Source organism: Marmota flaviventris, chromosome 4 (assembly GCF_047511675.1).
Source record: "Marmota flaviventris isolate mMarFla1 chromosome 4, mMarFla1.hap1, whole genome shotgun sequence".
In the NCBI taxonomy this organism is placed as follows: Eukaryota; Metazoa; Chordata; class Mammalia; order Rodentia; family Sciuridae; genus Marmota; species Marmota flaviventris.
In genome coordinates, this window is record NC_092501.1 from 164,794,037 (window position 1) to 164,812,395 (window position 18,359).

At 48.8% G+C, this 18,359-nt stretch overlaps 2 protein-coding genes across 2 annotated transcripts in view; one reads left to right on the forward strand and one right to left on the reverse strand.

Annotated features, from left to right (window-relative positions):
- Col4a1 (collagen type IV alpha 1 chain) overlaps window positions 1-13,116 on the reverse strand; it is a 130,159-nt gene extending 117,043 nt beyond the window's left edge. Inside the window, exon 1 of the mRNA XM_027938860.2 lies at window positions 12,869-13,116. Within this exon, the coding sequence (XP_027794661.2) occupies window positions 12,869-12,952 (84 nt within the window). The 5' untranslated portion in view covers window positions 12,953-13,116. The remainder of the gene's footprint in view (window positions 1-12,868) is intronic.
- Window positions 13,117-13,184: 68 nt separating this feature from the next.
- The window catches only part of Col4a2 (collagen type IV alpha 2 chain), a 151,457-nt gene continuing 146,282 nt past the window's right edge, over window positions 13,185-18,359 (forward strand). The window contains exons 1-3 of the mRNA XM_027938844.3: window positions 13,185-13,451; window positions 13,768-13,855; window positions 13,975-14,029. Of these exons, the coding sequence (XP_027794645.2) occupies window positions 13,812-13,855; window positions 13,975-14,029 (99 nt within the window). The 5' untranslated portion in view covers window positions 13,185-13,451; window positions 13,768-13,811. The remainder of the gene's footprint in view (window positions 13,452-13,767; window positions 13,856-13,974; window positions 14,030-18,359) is intronic.

Genomic DNA, 18,359 nt, shown 5'->3' on the forward strand with positions numbered 1-18,359 from the left:
TTAAATGATAAAGTGTCTTCCACTATTTTTTTTTTTTTTTTTTTGGTACTGGGGATTGAACCCAGGGGCACTTAATCACTGAACTACATCCCCCAGTATTTTTTATTTTTTGAGACAGCGTCTTGTTAAGTTGCTTAGGGCCTCGCTAAGTTGTAGATGCTGGCTTTGAACTTGTAATCATCTAGGATCCCTTAGGACTACAGACATGTGAGTTAAAGTACCCCTTCCCTTTTGTGTTTAATTTATTTTAAACAGAAAGAGAAGCAGGGACCAATGTCAGGAAGACCCAGCCTGGAAATTGGCTTGATCCACTGCCTGCTTTTCTCCCACACAGTCCCCCAAAAAGGCTCCCTCTGCTGCCTACAAGACCCCAGGTTGGAAGAAGGACAGGCACCGAGAGGGTGGCCACTGGCAGGTAGGCAGGGAGGGCGGTGGCCACCAGGACAGTTGTCTCCAAGCAGAAGATGAGTGAGAGGCTGGCATACCCAGGGTTGTTACCAGCAAACAAAGTGGGGCAAACCTTTCCAGAACTAAAGGCCCACCTTAGACTCAAAGGGATCTGGGATGGTGAGAAGGAAACTGGCTGCTATTAAAAACTCTCAGTTCCCACCAGTGTCTCCTAAAGTATTTGCAGCCCCTCCTTCAACTGGTGACACTCAAGGTCATCCACAAATGCACGTCCACCCAGCAGTGCCACCATGGAGAAGGGTTGTGGCCCGCCACACAGATCAGCAAAGTCCAACACTTGGGCAGATGGGACCCAAGGTGTGTGGACGGTTGCAGAGGAGGCCTGCTCTGCACGATCTCTGGCCATTGAAGTTGATGGCTCTCACATGTGTCTGTGACTCTGGGGACGACAGGTCAAAGGTACAAGCTGGCGGTAACTGCTCCAACCTGAAAAGCTATTAAGAATAGCTTGGGAGTTAAGTTAGGTTCTGTTCCTCTGCCAAGCATAGCTTTCACGTTAATGCCACTCTTTCTCATCACACAGGCGCATACTGTGCCCCACCAGAACAAGGTGTATTACACGGTTGGCGTGGTGTGCCAATAGCCTGTCAATCACTTTCGTTCTGACACAGGTCACAGGAGATTCTGCTGTGACATGGCACAGTACCAACTCATGCTGAGTTTCTGAAGATGTTGCGCAGACATAGGAATATCAGTGGATCTTACCTCTTCCTTGCTCTGTGACACTTTAAGAAGAGACATTCCAATTAAGAAACCAAGCAAAGAATCATTCTAATAAATATTTCCCACTAAAGGCCCTGTAGTGTAATGCATTTGTATCATTTCCTCTTATTAACAGCTTCGCAGTTGCAGGGTGATAAGGTTTGAGTACGGCCCACTGTACAAAATGTGCCACACATTTTGCCAAGAACTTTGACCTGTGTTTTCTTGTTTAAACGGCATTTTCATAGCAATAGGTCTTGTGTTTCTGGCTGTCCTAACTCACAAATTAGATTTCCTTTGCCCAGGAAGCCTGGGACACCTCCATCCCTGCAAGGAGACTCCAGTTTCACCAGGTTGTGGAAGTTGCAGCCAAGGGCCTGCCTGTCTGCCATGGTGGCAGGGCACCTCTGAGTGCAGCCAATGATGAGCTAGGGACGAGCTTTACAGAGCAGCCACGCAAAGCCATGGGCTCACAACTACTCAGCAAGGTATAAGACATGGTGTCCTTTGTAGCTGGAGGCCCCAGGACATGTCCCTGCCAATGACTACAGCAAGCCCCTTCCTCACTGTATGCCTCCAGCTCTTACCAGGTCCTGCTGGCTTGTCCAGAGACAAATGCAATTTTAAGGCAAAGGACAATATTCTTGCATCACTATTGTTGTGACACACACTGTCATCACCAGAACCCATTTGTGTTTTTAAGGGCTTCTCCCATGCCTACATCTGGCATTTCCACATCTGATGGCTGGTAGCTTTCCCATAAGTGGCTCTGCTTAACTCCCAAGGCAGGGTGGAGAACTGAGCTAACCCATTTCCTACTCTAGAGACACTTCAAAACTTCCATCAAGTGGAGCCCCTCTGAATGTCCATTGGTCTCAGAGACGTACTTTAGCACACAGTAGGTTCTACCTCCCAGGGAGGACTTTGGTTCTCTTCTTACATCTACAGCTGTTTTAGCAAAGCTGAGTGGGTGAGTCAGCAAAGGGGGCCACCTTCAGACTTCTGGTGGAGCCTGATGAAAGGCAGAGAGTGTTGATGTTAATTCCATAAATAACCATTAAGGGCAGCTCTTCTTACCTGTCTGCTCCAAAGCCTGCAATAGTGCCTGGCACAGAGCAGGTGTGCACTGTTGACTGCAAGCCCGAATGAGTAGCATTCATTCACATACACACACACACACACACACACACACACACGGTACAGACACACAATGCACCTATGTTCACACAGATTGTAAAATCTCACCTCATGAGGTTCAATCACAGCTATGTTCACTGAATATGCTCAATGAATAAAAGCTGTAACATCCCATAAACGGTACTTCAGTGAAACAAGACTCAGGTGCCACTCGTTTCCCTGAGACAGGCACCAACGACTTCACAGCGAGAGCAGCTGTGCAGTGGCTTGGGACTGTCCCACCTGGGGGCTTTTCAAGACGCCCCGAGGTTTCCCTCTTCCACTCTCCTACTAAGTGTCTTTTGGTCCTCAACCCAAGCTGGCTCTGAGACGGCCAGCAGCAAAAGCTCTAGTGGCTGGAAGCACCTTCTGGGATTTCAGCACAGGGAGCACGGCCATGCGGGCCTCCCGTGCCTCCCTGTGCTCTCACCAAGTCCTCCACAGCCTGCGACTGGCCCTCTGCCGGCCCCCGTGAACCACGACGAGGAGGAAAGACTCCAGGGTTGCCGTTCTGCACGTCTTACTCAACTGTGACCTGTCACATAGGCCACCATCAGGAAGACCTCTACAGGAGATGCCACCTTCTGCCTAGCTGCAAAACACAGACCAAGATACGGCAGACCGCTGCCACTAGGGGCAGGAAGGCCAAGGTCCCCGCATTTCCATTTGCTTTTTTTTTTTGGGGGGGGGGGGGCACAGGGGATGGAACCCAGGGCTCCACACAGGCCAGGCAAGGACTTCACTACTAACCAGGGAGCCACACCCCCGCCCCCAGTTTGCTGTATTGGTTTTATTTTCACCCTGGATCAAAGCCCAGTTTTCCATCCTGGAATACTTTGGGGACAGAACTCAAAAATTATGCCATAAAAACTTTCAATTGGGCTGGGGATGAGGCTCAATCGGTAGCGCGCTCGCCTGGCATGCATGGGGCGCTGGGTTCAATCCTCAGCACCACATACAAATAAAAAAAATAAAGATGTTGTGTTCACTGAAAACTAAAAAATAAATATTAAAAAAAAACTCTCTCTCTCTTTAAAAAAACAAAAACAAACAAACAAAAAAAACTTTCAATTGTGTGTGTGAATACCATTATGATCTCATTATTTAATCAGTTACCAGAGAAGCTTTTCTTGTTTTCAAGCATGGAGTGGTGATAAAAATACTAGTAATAATTTTTCAGTCTTCCTAGTTTAACTTACATGTGAAAATCAAAACTAGGACCGTGAATTCAGAAATGACAGTGACACGGAGGCCACGTAAAAGCTTCACCAGCATCACCACCGTGTGCTGCCTTGGCAGCAATTCTGTCACAAAATGCATTATCACCTCTATTTTACAGATGGGTAAACTGAGGCATGGACTGGTTAAGAGGTGGTCAAACTTCACTTGCTGGTAAATCAAGAATTAACCCCATCTCCTCTGGCTCCAGAGTTTACAACTGAATGATCCTCTTTCTAGATTCTGAAACCTAACTGAAAAACTTCGGGGGTCAAAAGAAAATGGCTCAAGTGTCACTTTGTCAACACAGCATAACATCTATCAGTCCATTATTAAAATCATTCTGACTTTAACTTGGGCGTTTATCCAAATTCAAAGTACAGGAGCCATTCCACCCACCTGCACATTTTCCAACCCAGAAGGAAAGTCGACACACATACTGGACAAATTTTAAATGCCAGAAGACTCTGAGCTCGAAGCCTATTCCCTTGCATTGGTGTTTTTAGCAATTCTTAGCCTTAGTTGTTTTATTTTCACTGATGGAAGAAGGTGGGGGGCTTTGGTTACAAATTTGGCTGCTAGCCTAAAACAATGCCCAAAGTTATGTATGTCATAAATGATTTAATCAAGAGGAAAAAACACATATCTCACATTCACGGATGATAACCTCCATGAGAGAAGAGAAAAAACATCTAAAGTCAACAATAAATAATTTAAAATTATTATTTTGTTAAAGTATTAGGAGTCCGAATTCCAGAATAAAGAAATACAATCTAGCTATTTTCAAGTATCTGGGAAAGGAAAATCTAATTATTATCAAGGCACCTAATGGCTATTTGGTCAGACTTGCTTTAACAAATTGATAAAAACCAGCTGGTGTTTGCATGCTGTTTATATGCAAAAATATTTGTTAAAGATAAGCTCTGAATAAGGGACAAGTCAAGAAAACAGCCCAATTCATGTCCCACAAAACTAAAAAGGCCGTCCCCTGCTTATCGGTGAATATTATCAATTATTTATAACAATACATCTGATCCAGAACCATGCTATGGACAGTATTTTCCCCACCCTGACCCACTTTCCTACTTTGGCAACATTATCTTAATTTTATAAACCATTTCCTGACCAAAATTTAGAGTTACTTTAAACCACTAACCCCAAATGGTCTTTAATCTCCAGGAAATGGATTTGGTGTCATGAGAGACAAAGCAGAAACTTCTCAAGGGGGAGCAGAGGGGCAGAGGCTGAGGTGGTGGGGTGGGTGCTGTGGCTCCGCCCTTGGCCAGTCTCCACCCCAGACGCCCTGAGCCAACCTCAGCCGGGGCAAGCGCCTGAAGCCACGGCCCCTGCAGATGGCAGAACCCAGACTTGAGGTAGAGGGGGCATGCGAAACCACACTGCCCTTTCCTGATGAGGAGGAAGGCTCCCAGGGAACCCGGACAAATTACCTGCCCAGCATCCACTTCTTGATACACCACATATGGGCTTCTGAGACTTCTTCTCTCCTTTAACCCCCCACCCCACCCAGTGCATCCCACAGCTAGAACTGGAATTGTTGGCAATAGCAATGACAGTAGAGAAACTGAGAATTAAGGGTCATTGAACATGCAACACTTGGCCTCAACTGGAGGGCAAGCCAGGGCCCCGGAAGGATGGCTGCCTCCAGGTGGGGCTGTGCACTGCCACCCATGTGAAGTGGTGAGACAGCAGGACCTGTGGTCTCCAGACCAGCAGCACCAGCATGCCCTTGCAGATGCATATTCTCAGGTGCACCCCAGGCCCCTGGAGCTGTGTGCCAAGCCCTGGGTGTGTTGTGCTCCTCCAGCGGCCGACGTTAGCCCCAGGTACCTCAATAATACCATCACTCTGCTGTTGATTTCTCAGGGGTCACTTTTCACATAACAGAATAGTGTCCAGCACAAGGCAAGCACTTTACAAAAGCTTTACAAACATGAACACCTTTGCTCCTCCTAAACAGCATCATGTACCTCACACAAGAGGAGGCCAGGGACAGTCACCTTGTGCAGGCAAGCATGTCCTTGGACCCTCCTCCAGGTGTGTCCTCAGGCTGCCATTGTCCATCCAAAATTGCACGTGTGCATCTGATCCTTTAATTCCCATCCTTAGAAAAATAGGATTTTCTTTTGTCTAACTAATCTTGGGTCCTTGGGATTAAGATGAACCCTCTCCTCTGACAAAACAATGACCTCAAGTTAAGATCCCCAAGTTAAGTATTTTCCAAATGGACATTACAAAAAATGCACCAAACTATCAGTTCTGTGACCTTTTTACCTAATAAAACCTTGTGTATTTTAGTAATAATGATACTAATTCACCTTAAATCGAGTTCTAAAGCAAGAACAGTTTGATGCTAGCACATACGTTGCACTCAGCTCAGTAGTGATTCTGTGACATTAAAACTTTCAAAGTGCAATTCAAAAATTAAAGCTAATTAGGAAAAAAGAACTGCTTGTGTTTAAAAATGACATTTTTAAAGCTGATGCTCTTGGATGATGTGCTCTTATTCTCAAAAATAAGTCACTGGTTACATAAAAGGAGAATCATAAATTTTAAAATAAACTTTGATTTTTTTATATTATAAAAATAATACAGCTACTTTATGAAGTACATCTAAAGTTCCAATAACCAAATCTTCCACCAATTAAATCATATATTATTTCTTTAAGAAAATAAAGAGAGCTGGGTTTTGGCTCAGTGGTAGAGCACTTGCCTAGCACGCATGAGGTACTGGGTTTGATCCTCAGCACCACATTAAATAAATAAAATAAAAGTATTGTGTCCATCTACAACTAAAAAAAAAAATTTTAAAGAAAGAAAAAATACTGAAATAGTTATCCCCAGGCATATCTGTAACATGCTCTAACAGGAAACAAATACAGACCTAGAACCTTCAAAATGCCCCATGTGCTAAAGGATGAGTGCCAGGGGTGCTCTTTCCTTCTGAAGTGAAGACAGAGCTGGCCACCTGTCACCATCTCCCAATGTTCATCACCCCTAAGATGGGAGGCACTGCAGGCAAAAGTTTGTGGAAATAGCTTTTGATACATTGAGTTACAACTTGAAACACTGGGGTTTGCTTTAGGTACAGGAGTATCTTTATTTTCTAAAGTAGAAACTCGACAAAGATTTCAAATAATTTTAATCAAGTGTCAACTAGATATTGTGTCTCCAGATGTTCTGCTGATTAGATGATGTTCATGCCACTCAGCTAACCTTTCCATGAATGGGTAATAAACAGCTCATTGTGCATTTGATGACCTGGGAATAGAGCAACTGGTTCTTCCAACTCATAGCCAGTGTCTGTTGCTGTTACTTAAGAACAAGAAATGTCAAAAATACACTTACAGGGCATGTAGGGGCTGTAGTTCAATGGCAGAGCACTCGCCTGGCACTTGCCAGCTCTTCACTAAATAACCAAACTCATTAAGACCACTGAGGCCCTGGGTTCAATCCTCAGCACCACATGAAAAAAAAATGAATAAAATAAAGGCATGCTGTCCATCTACAACTACAAAAAAAAATTAAGAAATAAAAGCAATTCCAAGAATAGAAGATAAGAAGGTTGATCACACCCCTTTGTCTGTTGATACAACCAACAGATACATCAAAGCCCATGTCAGTAAGATATTTCTTTTGTCCTATTTGGACATCTGCATATCTTCTACCTTACCACAAATCAAGTGAGCACAACTCAGATAACAAAGTGTTCTCATAGTGTGCATGCGATGGAAAACCAAACTTCTACAAAGAATATTACTAAGCCATGGAATAAACTGTTTACAGAAAGAGCCCAGCACTGTGTATATTTCCAACTCATGTTTAGTCTGGGGTGAAATATCTGCTCCAAATTCTAATTTCAGGGGAAACACCTTCACATGGCATTATCCTCCCTGCATTCTCTGTTAATACCTCAGGGATGGACGATGGAGCATAATTTCCATGAGCCAGCAGGCAGCTCCACCGGGCTCCCCAGGGGATCCGATGCTAATGGGAGCAAAAACATCAGAACCAATTATGAGTAATTAATTCATGATCTCCTCCTATGGACCAGGCCCTCTCCCAGACACAGTCAGGGGGTTACAAAAAAAAAATACGTCCACAAGTGTCTCGTAATTGGCAGGGGTGTCAGAACCAACCCACCTAAGACAAAGCCACACCAGCCACGTGGCAGCAGCAGCAATCGGCCTCTCCCCAGTGCCTGCTCACTCAGGGGCAGAAGCCTGTTGCAATCCACCGACATCGCGGTCATCCACGTTCTGTGTATTAGGGACCCGAGGCTCAAAGAGCTTACACTGCTTCTGGGTGGCAGAGCAAGGGTTCAAATTTAAGCTGGATTTTTAAAAATCCAGACACTTAATATTCTCCCTCACAAGCCTGATTTTAGAGGCAAGTGGTGAGGATGGGGCAGAGATCTGCCCTAAGAGACTCAGGAGAATCCCAGCAAGACAAGAGAAAGGAGCGAGGTGAGGGAACAGGGAGAAAACAGTGGCTTCCATGGAGCACAGAGAATCCTTCCTGACAGTCACCCAAGTCACCTGTTGGGAGACATGAGCCGCAGGCCACATAATTAGATGGATCCTCATTGTGGAGGGAATGCAAAGCCAAGGTGGCCATGGTGAGGTCCAGGAAGCGCAGGCTGGATGTCTGCAGGAAGAGCGTGCTGGAGAGGCGAGGCTGGGAGGGGGCAGGCAGGAGGGCTGGTGTCGATCCTGCACAGCAAGGAGACCTGCAGTGGGCTCAGAGCCACAGGAAGAGAAGTCCAGGCTGGCTCCTGGAAGCACTTAGGAAGTAGTGGGGGCTTTGTGACTGAGGAGACTTGGGGGTTAGAAAAGGGGGAACCGGGGCCTCCAGGAACAGCCATGGTCTCTGGGCTCAACATCAGGAAACAGAAGGTGCCATGGACGACCAAGATCACAAAGGCGTGAGGTCACCCACCTGGGTGAGAAGGCAGAACACCTGGCTAAGTTTGTGATCAGGGCAGGACAGCTGAGGTGTAGTGTCCCTGGCAACAGGAAGACATCATCCGACTGTGGATTCAAGAAGGCAGGTGGCGTCACCTTTCCAGGGATGACAGGAATCCGGGGAGAGAATGTGGAGAACAAAGGCACACCCACTGCAGGGCTTAGGGAGAAAAAAGGTCACAGAGGAACAGAGAGAAAACTAGGATAGACTCCCTAAGAGAACAATGGAGGGAGCTCAGGATGGAACGGCCCCCTGTGTGCCCAACTGAGAAATATTAACCAGAGTAATGCCTGCAGCATTCAACACCTCAAAGAATTCCCAATGAAAACACACTCGGGTTTCTAATCCTTTGCATTGTATGCACAAGAACAGTAGGAATACGTCTTTCTATTGTTCCACAGCTACATTTTTTTTAGTGGCTGTTTAATAATAGCAGGAAGAACAATGCTCTAATGATATTATTTTAGGCATTCTATTGTTGCTTTTGCTTACTGTATCCCAAGAGCTCAAAATACCAAGCCTGTGAGAGACACTTTCATTAGGTTAATTGTTGTCTAGTGGTAATTCGCCCAAACAAAGGTTGTGATATTTTCCATTCTTGATGTCCACCCAGTATCTACAAGGATTTGTCCCATAGCATCATCTGTGGGCTCCATTTCTATGCAGAATATTTGCCAGCTCTTCACTAAGTAACCAAACTCGTTAAGGCCATCTTTACAGTTTCCAGAAATGTGCCGACATTCTTGTTAATGAATAATGCAGGGTTTTATGAATTCCCTCGTGTCCTTGCCCCAGTGAGGGGAGGTTTTCTGGGTCAGTTCCTACAGGCACTCCTGCCTAGAGTCAGTCATCCATATTTAACTTCCCCAATGCCCCTGCCCCCTGGAGAGAAGAGACAGACGTTGGAGCTAGGCACTCCCTCATCTCACCCTTCTCTTGGACCTTGCCCTCCACTTCTCTCTGTCCCTCTGAGATCAAAAGTCAGCCACCCAGATTGCTTACAATAGAAACAATGGCTTCTGGTATCTCTAAGTAGGGAATTTAAGGTCCTCATTCAATACAAAGACCCTTACGCTTGAGAGGGGATAGGAAGAATTATGCCTTGTGCAAAGGATACACCATGATAGCACAGGCAAAAACAATATGCTGCTCCTACTTCTTCCACTTATTTCAGAGGTGGGGTGTCCTCCTGGAAGCCGCTGTGGACTCCCAAAGCTGGTACTCCTATGCTCTTGGTTTCCCTTGATCGTAGCCTTGACCAACCTGGATTCTATTTTTCTGTCTCTTTCTCAGTATTTCTCACCAGTGTGTGGCTTTCATGGTGAAGAGACAGGGTGTCACTCCACATATGCATCTGGAACTCTGGACAGAAGTCCAGCAGAGTTCCAGATGCATGTGTGGAGTAAGGGAAGAATGGGTAGGTTTGTGAGAGGAAGGTGTGGGTCTTCCAGAGAAACTGAGACATAGGATTCAAAGAGTCCCCCAATCACCTGCTTAATAAAAGCATGAAATTTAGGCTCTTCTTGTCCCTAAGCACACTCATTCTGCATACCTGTGACTAATCTGTAGCATCACTAGCCATGCAAGAGCCCAATCTGACAGACACAGGGCTGATGGACATTATCATTTCTGCTGGGGCTCCTAGGCCTCCCTGTGCCTGGTCCCCTGCCACACACAGAAAGCACAAGAGCTGGCGTGCTCCACACACTGTTGTTGGGACTCCTTGGAGGCCCAGCTCCTCCTCTCAGCCACATTCCCCTGGTCCATTCTTGCAGGGGAATCAAATCTCACTTGTTTGAGCTCTGGGTCACTTGGTCCCAGGAGTGCTGACTAACGGTCAGGAGGTGATAAGATTGCTGGGCAGCCACCAATACACTTAGGGAAAGTTCACATTTCTTATTCCTAGAAATAATTTATTAAGATGGATCACCCAGAACCAGTCGGAAGGGAGGCTGGAGGCTGCAGAAGGGAGGCTCATTCAACTCAGGACACCTGCATGACCAGAGCAGAGGTACTCATGGTCAGAACTCTGGGGGCCTAAGCCCTATTCCTCCTCTCTTGCCTAAGAGGGGAAAAGAGGAGTGGGAGTGTAGTGGGAGGTAAAATCAATAATTTGAAAATCCATCCACAAGTAAAGGAACAGTGTGATCACAGCACACAGGGTCAGATGCAAATCAAATAGTCTCTCACCCAAGAAATTAAAGCACCCCTCAGCCTGGCACACAGTAGGTGCTGCAAATGCAGGCGAGGAGGGACTCAGACACCAAAGAAGCAGGAGATCCAAGCAAGAGGCATGTCTGCTGGCTTCTGAGTTAGGATGTGACAAATTCACACCATCTTTTCATTCAAATCATATTTTAAGTTATATTTTGCTTGGATTAATATAGTCATTATTTCAACACTTTGGTACATCTGATGGCTGTTTTTGTAAGGAGGTAAGTAAAATGTTATTGATGGCATGAAGAGGGAAATGGATTTTAAAACTGCAAGATATTATTTTTAAATGGATTTTCTTGTAAACCCTTAAGTTTATGATAATTCGCATGTTAATCACTTTTCTCTAATTCAGCCAGGAAAAAATACAGTGTAGTGACAATATCTTGGAGGTTACCGGTGACAGGAACGACCACATGCAAGGTTTCCTGAGACAGCCTATGATACCTTAAGGAATGGAGCGAAGCTAAGGGCCAGGAATGCACTTAGCCGTTACAGAATACCTAAAGGGAAGTAAAATAATCCCAAACTCAACATTGAGTTTGATTTTTCAGGTAAGAAGAGGAGTTTGAGTGAGTGCTTCATTCCTTTTAAGGTCCTAGATGTCTAAAAAGCTAGCTCTCACAATTAGCTTTGCTTTGCTAACACTGTCAATCAGAAAATCTAAACCCAAACAGTGGTTCATATTTCCCAACAGAGAACATTCCCTGATTTTCCTTGCCATTGGGCCTACCAATCTTGTCTTAGAAGTGTTAAATCTATTGGTCAATATTTCTAAACCAAAATAAAGGATTCTTGAGCCCACTCTTGAAGGTATTTTTGTCATCATTACAGAAGGGTGTTTAAACAGCTGGCTATGGCGCAGGGCGAGACCAGGGGCGGGAGAACAATCTGAAGTTAACTGCTGATGTAATCATAGAGCTCTCGGTATCCAATGAAGGAGCTGCCGGGGCAGAGGCAAGCTCACAGTTAAGAGACGCTGCATACATTTCCAGATTATTCTAGTATGTAACAGTTAATAACTTAAACACAGTGGAGTTATTGAATATCATTCTCTCAAAAAAGAACTGAAATCTTAAAAGGACAAACCCAGTGGCAAGCCTAAGAAAAGCTAAGACTAAAAAAAGTAAGTGTGAGAAATCTGGCAAGTAGCAAAACCATTTTTAGCATTTGAGGGGAAAAAAATCAAAATGTGCTTAGAGGCCACACCTCTGGCCTCTGGGACTGCTGGGCTGTGACACTAGCAGCTGAAGCTCTATTCTCTGGAGGGGAAGGGAAAAGGGAAAGAACAGCAGTGGGTCCAGAGCCTGACTGCAAATGGATCTCCAGAGCCTTTCTGGGCAAGCACATAACCAAAGGAAATGAAAACTAAGCAAACAATTTGTGCATGAAACAATGAGATGGAGTTTCACTTTAGTTTCACACTCAAATACAAATATGGTTATAGTTTTAAAACACATACTAACAGAAGGCGGCCAGTCCAGGATGGTCACTTTCAAGCTCATGTACCCGGAGAGCCCATCTCAGTTCTCAGTGTGCCTTAAGCTACACAAAAGTCGTGGGAAAGCAAAGAGACAGCTGTTTCCAGGCAAGCGGCCCAGAGCTGGTCAGCCTCAACCACCAGAGTCTCCAAACAGCGAGAAACACGCCCAAAGCGATTCAGAGCCCTACACTCGTGTGGGGCTCTGAGCAGCATGGGGTGCGCGTGTCCACCCTTCCAGCCAGCCCCCAACCCCCTCGAGCACCCAGGGCAGGTGAAGGCGGCCAGCCGCTGAACATCTCCGCGATGCGGGTTCAAGTCCCGCTGGCTCCTGTACACTCTTACCCCACCGAGGTGCGCACTAAGTTTCTGGTCCCTTCCAAAGGCCGGGAGAACTTCCCTAACTCTCCCGTACCCGGACCATAACAAAGGAGGCTCCGTGACGGATGCGCGATCGCAGCCCACAGGGATCACCAGCGGGACCGGCCCGAAGAGTGCACCTGGGTGTGCTATGCGCGACCCCTGAGGGGAGAGTGGGCGGCTGGCGCTGGTCTCCGGACAAAGGCCTCGCGGGGCGGCCGGGGCGTAGGGCGGGACGCCGGGGAGTGGAGCCGGCCGGGGACTCACCTTCGCAGCGGCCCGGCTGCGCTCCTCGTGGAGCAGAAGGGCGACGGGCAGCAGCAGCAGCCAGACGCCGAGCCGGGGCCCCATGGTGGCGCGCCCGGGGCGGCGAGAGGCGGCGGGGAGCGGCGGAGGACGGCGGCCGGGCGCGCGGGGGCCGCGGCGGGCAGCTCACTCTCGGAGGGCTGGGGTGTGAGCGCTGCGCACCGTCCCGGGCGCGGCGGCTCGGAGCGGAGACTTGCGCGCGGCCGCTCGAGCTCAATTTGTTGGCGCCGCCCCCTCCCCTAGGCAGGGCGCGGGCGGCGTCTCTAAGGGGAGGACCCTGCAGGGCGGGTGAGAGGCGGCGGGAGCGCGCAGCTCGGGAATTGCGCTCGCCGCGAATCCGGACACCAGTGCTCCACACTCTGCACCCCGGGGCTCTAGCGCCCGGATCCCCTGCGCCTTGGGTCCGGGCCGAGGACCGCGAGCGGACGCCCGGGCCCCCGAGGCCGGCGCCCAGCGAGGCCAGCGGCGCTGGTGTTGTGCCGCGGCGGGCGCTTCTGGAGGGGCCAATGCGCGTAGGCAGCAGCCCCTGACGACCGAACCCGAGGTGAGAGCGACCCCCAGGCGGCATCGAGACCCAGGCCCCAGGGCGCGGACTCCGGGCTCCCGGCGGGCTGGAACTGCGCGCTCTTCGGCTTCGGGGTGGGAAGGCAGAGAGTCGGGGAACCGGAATCGCGCGCTGCCTGGGCTAAGCGGGACCAGCCAGGGCCTACGGGGAAGGCCCCCCTTTTCATTCTTGTCGTGGGACGGCCTCTAGTCACCCCTACAAGGAAACCTGGGGCGCACCGCGGAGACCGAGACCCGCGGCGAGGATGCTCTGCCTCCCCACCCCTTCTCTAACCCGCTTTGTCTCTGGCCTTCAGACTAGGAGGGACTGAGCGGAGCCCAGAGAGGACAGATTGGGACCATGGGCCAAGAGCGGTGCGCGGCGGCTGGCCCTGCCTTGCGGCGGTAAGCGACATTCTGCCTACTCCCTCGGCCAGGGCGCAGGGGGCCCTTACAGGTAACTTTCAGAAACTGACAAGTCGGGACCCGCATTCACGTCACTCTTCCTCCCCTCTCCCGTGCAGGTGGCTGCTGCTGGGGGCCTTGGCAGTGGGGTTCCTGGCCCAGAGCGTCTTGGCGGTAAGTACAGCTCTGCCTCGCGTTTGGATTTGCGCGCCCGCGGGGATTAGGACACTCGCGTGGCCTTCAGAAAGGCAGCTCTTCTGCCCACCTGAGAGAGAGAGAGGGTGTGTTTGTTGGTTCCCAGTCCTGCAGCTGTGCATTGCAGGCGCGGCCTCTCGGGAGAGCTCATAATTAAAAACGTAGCCTAAGGCATCTCATCCTTGCATTCACATCTTGAAGGAAAGCCTTGGCCTTAGAAGCTCGGGAAGAAAGTCAGTCACTTGGCCGTGAAACCGGCCCAGGGGAGGCGAAAAAAGTCACTGTGGAACGCTGCAGTTGGTGTCTAGGCCCTGCCATGGACAGAGGGCTTTTGGATGTTTAAATTCGAGGCTCTGGGGAAAATGGGCTGGGCGAGAAGACAACCCCATCATGTCAACCATCCTGTTGGAACAAAGGAAGAGAAACCCATCTTCCTCCTGAGGGGTGGTCTGGCCTGGGGTGAGCCACAGGTGGGAGCTGGCAAGCCCTCCTGCCTGTGAGGGTTTCCTGGGCCTAGCCCCCCACTCAAGGCAGCTCTGCCAATATTGTCATTGCACGTGGTTGGTTACATGATGGGGTTTTACACATTTAATTAAGCAGTAGCCACATTTATTTTGCTGTTACCATGCTAAAACAGCACAGGTGTGGTGGCCTCTTCAGGAATAATAATGTGTAGAGGAGTGAAAATTGAGGACACTTGTTAGGTGTCTCTACCCCCCTCCATTTAGTGTGTGATGGAATAAATAGCGACCAGTTACTCAGGTGAGGTCCCAACCAGAGCTAGCCCTGCCCAGGGCTCTACTCTGCCTAGAGCACACAGTGGGGTAACTGTGTTGGTGGTTTTATTTAATTGCTATTGTCACACCTGTTTTACTGCTAAGGTTCTAAAGTCAGTGAATGAGGAAATCCACTGTCATGTAGAAAGAGACACTGGTTTAGGTTCAGGGCCCAGAGTAGGAAGGAAGCAGAGGAGCTTGGAGGTTTTACCCAGGGTTTACTACGCCAGAACGTTCTTAGAGCTTGGTCTGTCTCCTTCCTGTTCACGATCCTGACTTATGCGGAACAGAACCTAGATATCAACCAAGCCCATTACTGAGGGTCCTTGTGCACGCATCACATAGTAGACTTGGCCCAGACTTATGGACCAAAGAATACACGTGTGCACGTGTTATGTGCACGTGCACGCACATAAAGACACACACGCACACACACGCAGAGGAGTTTCTCAGAGAATGCCAGACAGGGTTCAAGTGTGCACATTGGTGTGCTGACACCCAGGACCCTGACCCTAGAACCACCATTGGCCCATCCAGGTCTTCCTGCCTGAGGATGGTGAGTCCCAGGAATTCTTACTGGGGACCAATCCTAAATCTGGTGGAAAGGGCTCCCTGTCTGGCAACTGATGCACCAAACATAGCTTGCCCTATGGGCCTCACCTTATAATTCATGCCTTAGTTTCCACCCTTTGCAGGAGTGAATGTCCCCATTTTGCCTTGGAGGCCAAGTGCCCTTCTGGCTGGAGTGCAGCTCCATGCCTGCCCCATCCTGTCATGTGCTATGAACTCACCCTCAGTCTCTTTGACCCTTGATCCTTGGTTGGGACCAAAGGCACTGCCCAGAACTCCCCAAAGTACAGCCCTTGGCCCCCACAGAGCAGAATCACCTGGAAAACCTTAGTAGAAAGTCTGATTCGGGTCCCCGTCCCAGGTCCTCTAGTGGGACTTTGTGAGGTGGAGCCTGGGAGTCTACATTCCCACATTGTGCCAAAGTTCAGGAGCCAGTGAGCTGGAATATTGAGTTGAGAGCCAGTTGAGGTCACTTGCCAATTTCTTTCTTTTTCTTTTTCTTTTTTTTTTTTTTTGGACTTTAGATTCTAAATCTACAAATAAAAATAGATAAATATTTTAGTGATTTTCCTAGTGACACTAGCAATGTGCTGTTCAAAAGGCATGCAATTTGTTAAGTTCCACAAAACATCGATCTTCTGCTTACTTCTTATCGACCAGCTTTAATTGCTGTTACCCATGAAATAAATTCCTTGATTCTGTGCTACATTCATTAAGTTCCTCTTAATTGTGGCAAACTCAGCTCCACCCCTGTTTGTTGGCCCAACTCAGGAATCCTGTCTCCTTGTCTGCGGTATCAGGACTCTTCCCAGGGGTGGGTCCATTCAAGGAAAGAGCTACAATTGTATCTTCAGAGCATTGTGCAGAAGCAGCTGAACACGTTAGTGAAAAGCCTCGGTAATTATTTAATGAGTGTTTTCTGTGTGCCAATTTGTGCACATTAATACATCAAAGCCTCCTCAGAAAGCATACCTGAAGTAGCTAACTTATTACTATCATTTTGCAGTTGAGGGGTGGAAAAGGCATAAAATGTAAATAAATGCCCAAGAGTTTTCTCTTTTTAAGTGACTGAGGGGGTTTGGAACCAGGCATTTGCCCACCACTCGAAACCTCCAGGATCCCAAGACAGCAGTAAAAGTGCTCTTGAGTTTTGGTCTTTAGGTCTCCCAGCTGTGTAGGGGGTTTCTTCTTGGCCCTGACCTTGAACTAACATTGAAGCCCACACACTGATTCCTGGGAAGTGGAATCTCTCTCTGCTGCTCCGAGAATTGGGAACACAGATCAAGGGAGAAAGGAATCAGCTCAGGACCCGGTGTGGGCCCAGGTGCTGTATGGACAACTTGGGCCACTCGCTGTTACCCATGTTGCCTTTTCTAGAGGCCCCCCTCGCTTGAATGCAATGCCACGGAGCTAAAGGCATGTGTAAACACCCATCCTGAGGGGCAGAGAGGTGCTGACCCCAGCCTCCCCCAGATGGGCTGCCGGGTACCGTCCCACCTGGGTCAGCTGCTGCTGGGTTATTGCCTAATGCAGACACTCCGCTGGCTTCCGTGTCTTTGAATAATGGGGATATTCAGAACAGTGTTCCCCCTCAGAAGGTTGTCACATGAGGGGGTGCATGTGAAGTGCTTTGGGGTGTCGTGCATAGCACAAATTCCAGGAGGTGTCTGTTGGGTCTGATTGAGGGAAGATCCTTGAGGCCCGAACACAGTGCCTGGGAAAAGTGGGCTCCAAGGCTGCCTTGGCACAAGCTTGAGTTTCTAAAAAGCCTTTTAGGATCCCAAGCTCTTGAAAATGTGCCTGACTGTGCTGCAGGCAGCTGCATGCTCCTGACCTTCGTTGGGACGTAAAAGCTCTAGCTGCAGCCACACCGAGCATTGTTACTTATCTCAAGAGGCTGGCAGCAGCCTTGAAGATCTGAGGCCCAGTCCTGTGTGATTCTGGAGGAAGAGAATTCCAGAGAACAAAGGCCTTCCCTGACATCAAATAACAGCAGGCTGGGCGGCCACCTAGTGACCTCAGCCTAGGGACAGTCAGGGCAGGGAGTGGGGACAGTAACACAGGTTCTCACAGGTATGTCTGTGTACCAGGAGACTCTGAAGCACCGGCACTGTGCCCCAGGAAGAGCAAGCTGCTTGGGCACCAGCCTGTGTTTCCAAGTGGCCCTCTAGAGCCAGGCCCTGGAAAATCCATCTGGCTCTGCTGCAGGCTGCCATCCCTTTCCCTCACTTCAGAGGCAGAAGTAGAGCAGCGAGGCCTTGAGTCCACTTTCTGGGGCCTCGGCAGAGGTGGGCTGAGAGGCTTCTGGAGCCTGGCTAAAGAGCAGGAGGACAGTGCTTTCCTCCTTCCTGGGCCCTGGTCTCATTGTGCAAAATCTGTGCCCTGAGAAGGAGAAAATCTTAAGTTCCCCCTTTTCTCCACGGAACACCAACCCTATCCAGCCCTCTAGAGGCAATGGAAGTAATTCTCCCTGGGTGGCTTGGATGACTTGGCCACAATAAATAACAGCAGGATTCGTCACCAGAATCCCACACTAGAGGTGGGGAGGAAGGATGAGCAGAAAGCAAAGGCAAGAGAAGAGACTCCTGGCGCTGTGCGGGGCTGTGTGCAGAACCAGAGAGAGAGTGTGCAGAGTTGAAGGGAGACGTTCTAGAACAGGAAACAAAGATCTCGCTAGAATAATACCAACCAAAGTACTTTCTGATGTGTGTCTGGGGAAAAGGAAAGGAAATGGGTGACTGGCTTAAATGGTGAAGACAAGGGGACAGCTGTACTAAGACCTGACCTCAGTGGGCAGCTGTAGTGAGGCCTGCCCGCAGTGGGAAGCTGGGTAGTGAAGCCTCACTACCAGGAGCTTTTGCATCTGAAAAGCTTTTGATTAGAGGATTTAGGGAAAGCGCCCAGTGGGGCCTCTGGCCTTCCAGGGCTGCTGTTGGTTGGCATTCACCCCACTGCTGAAGTGG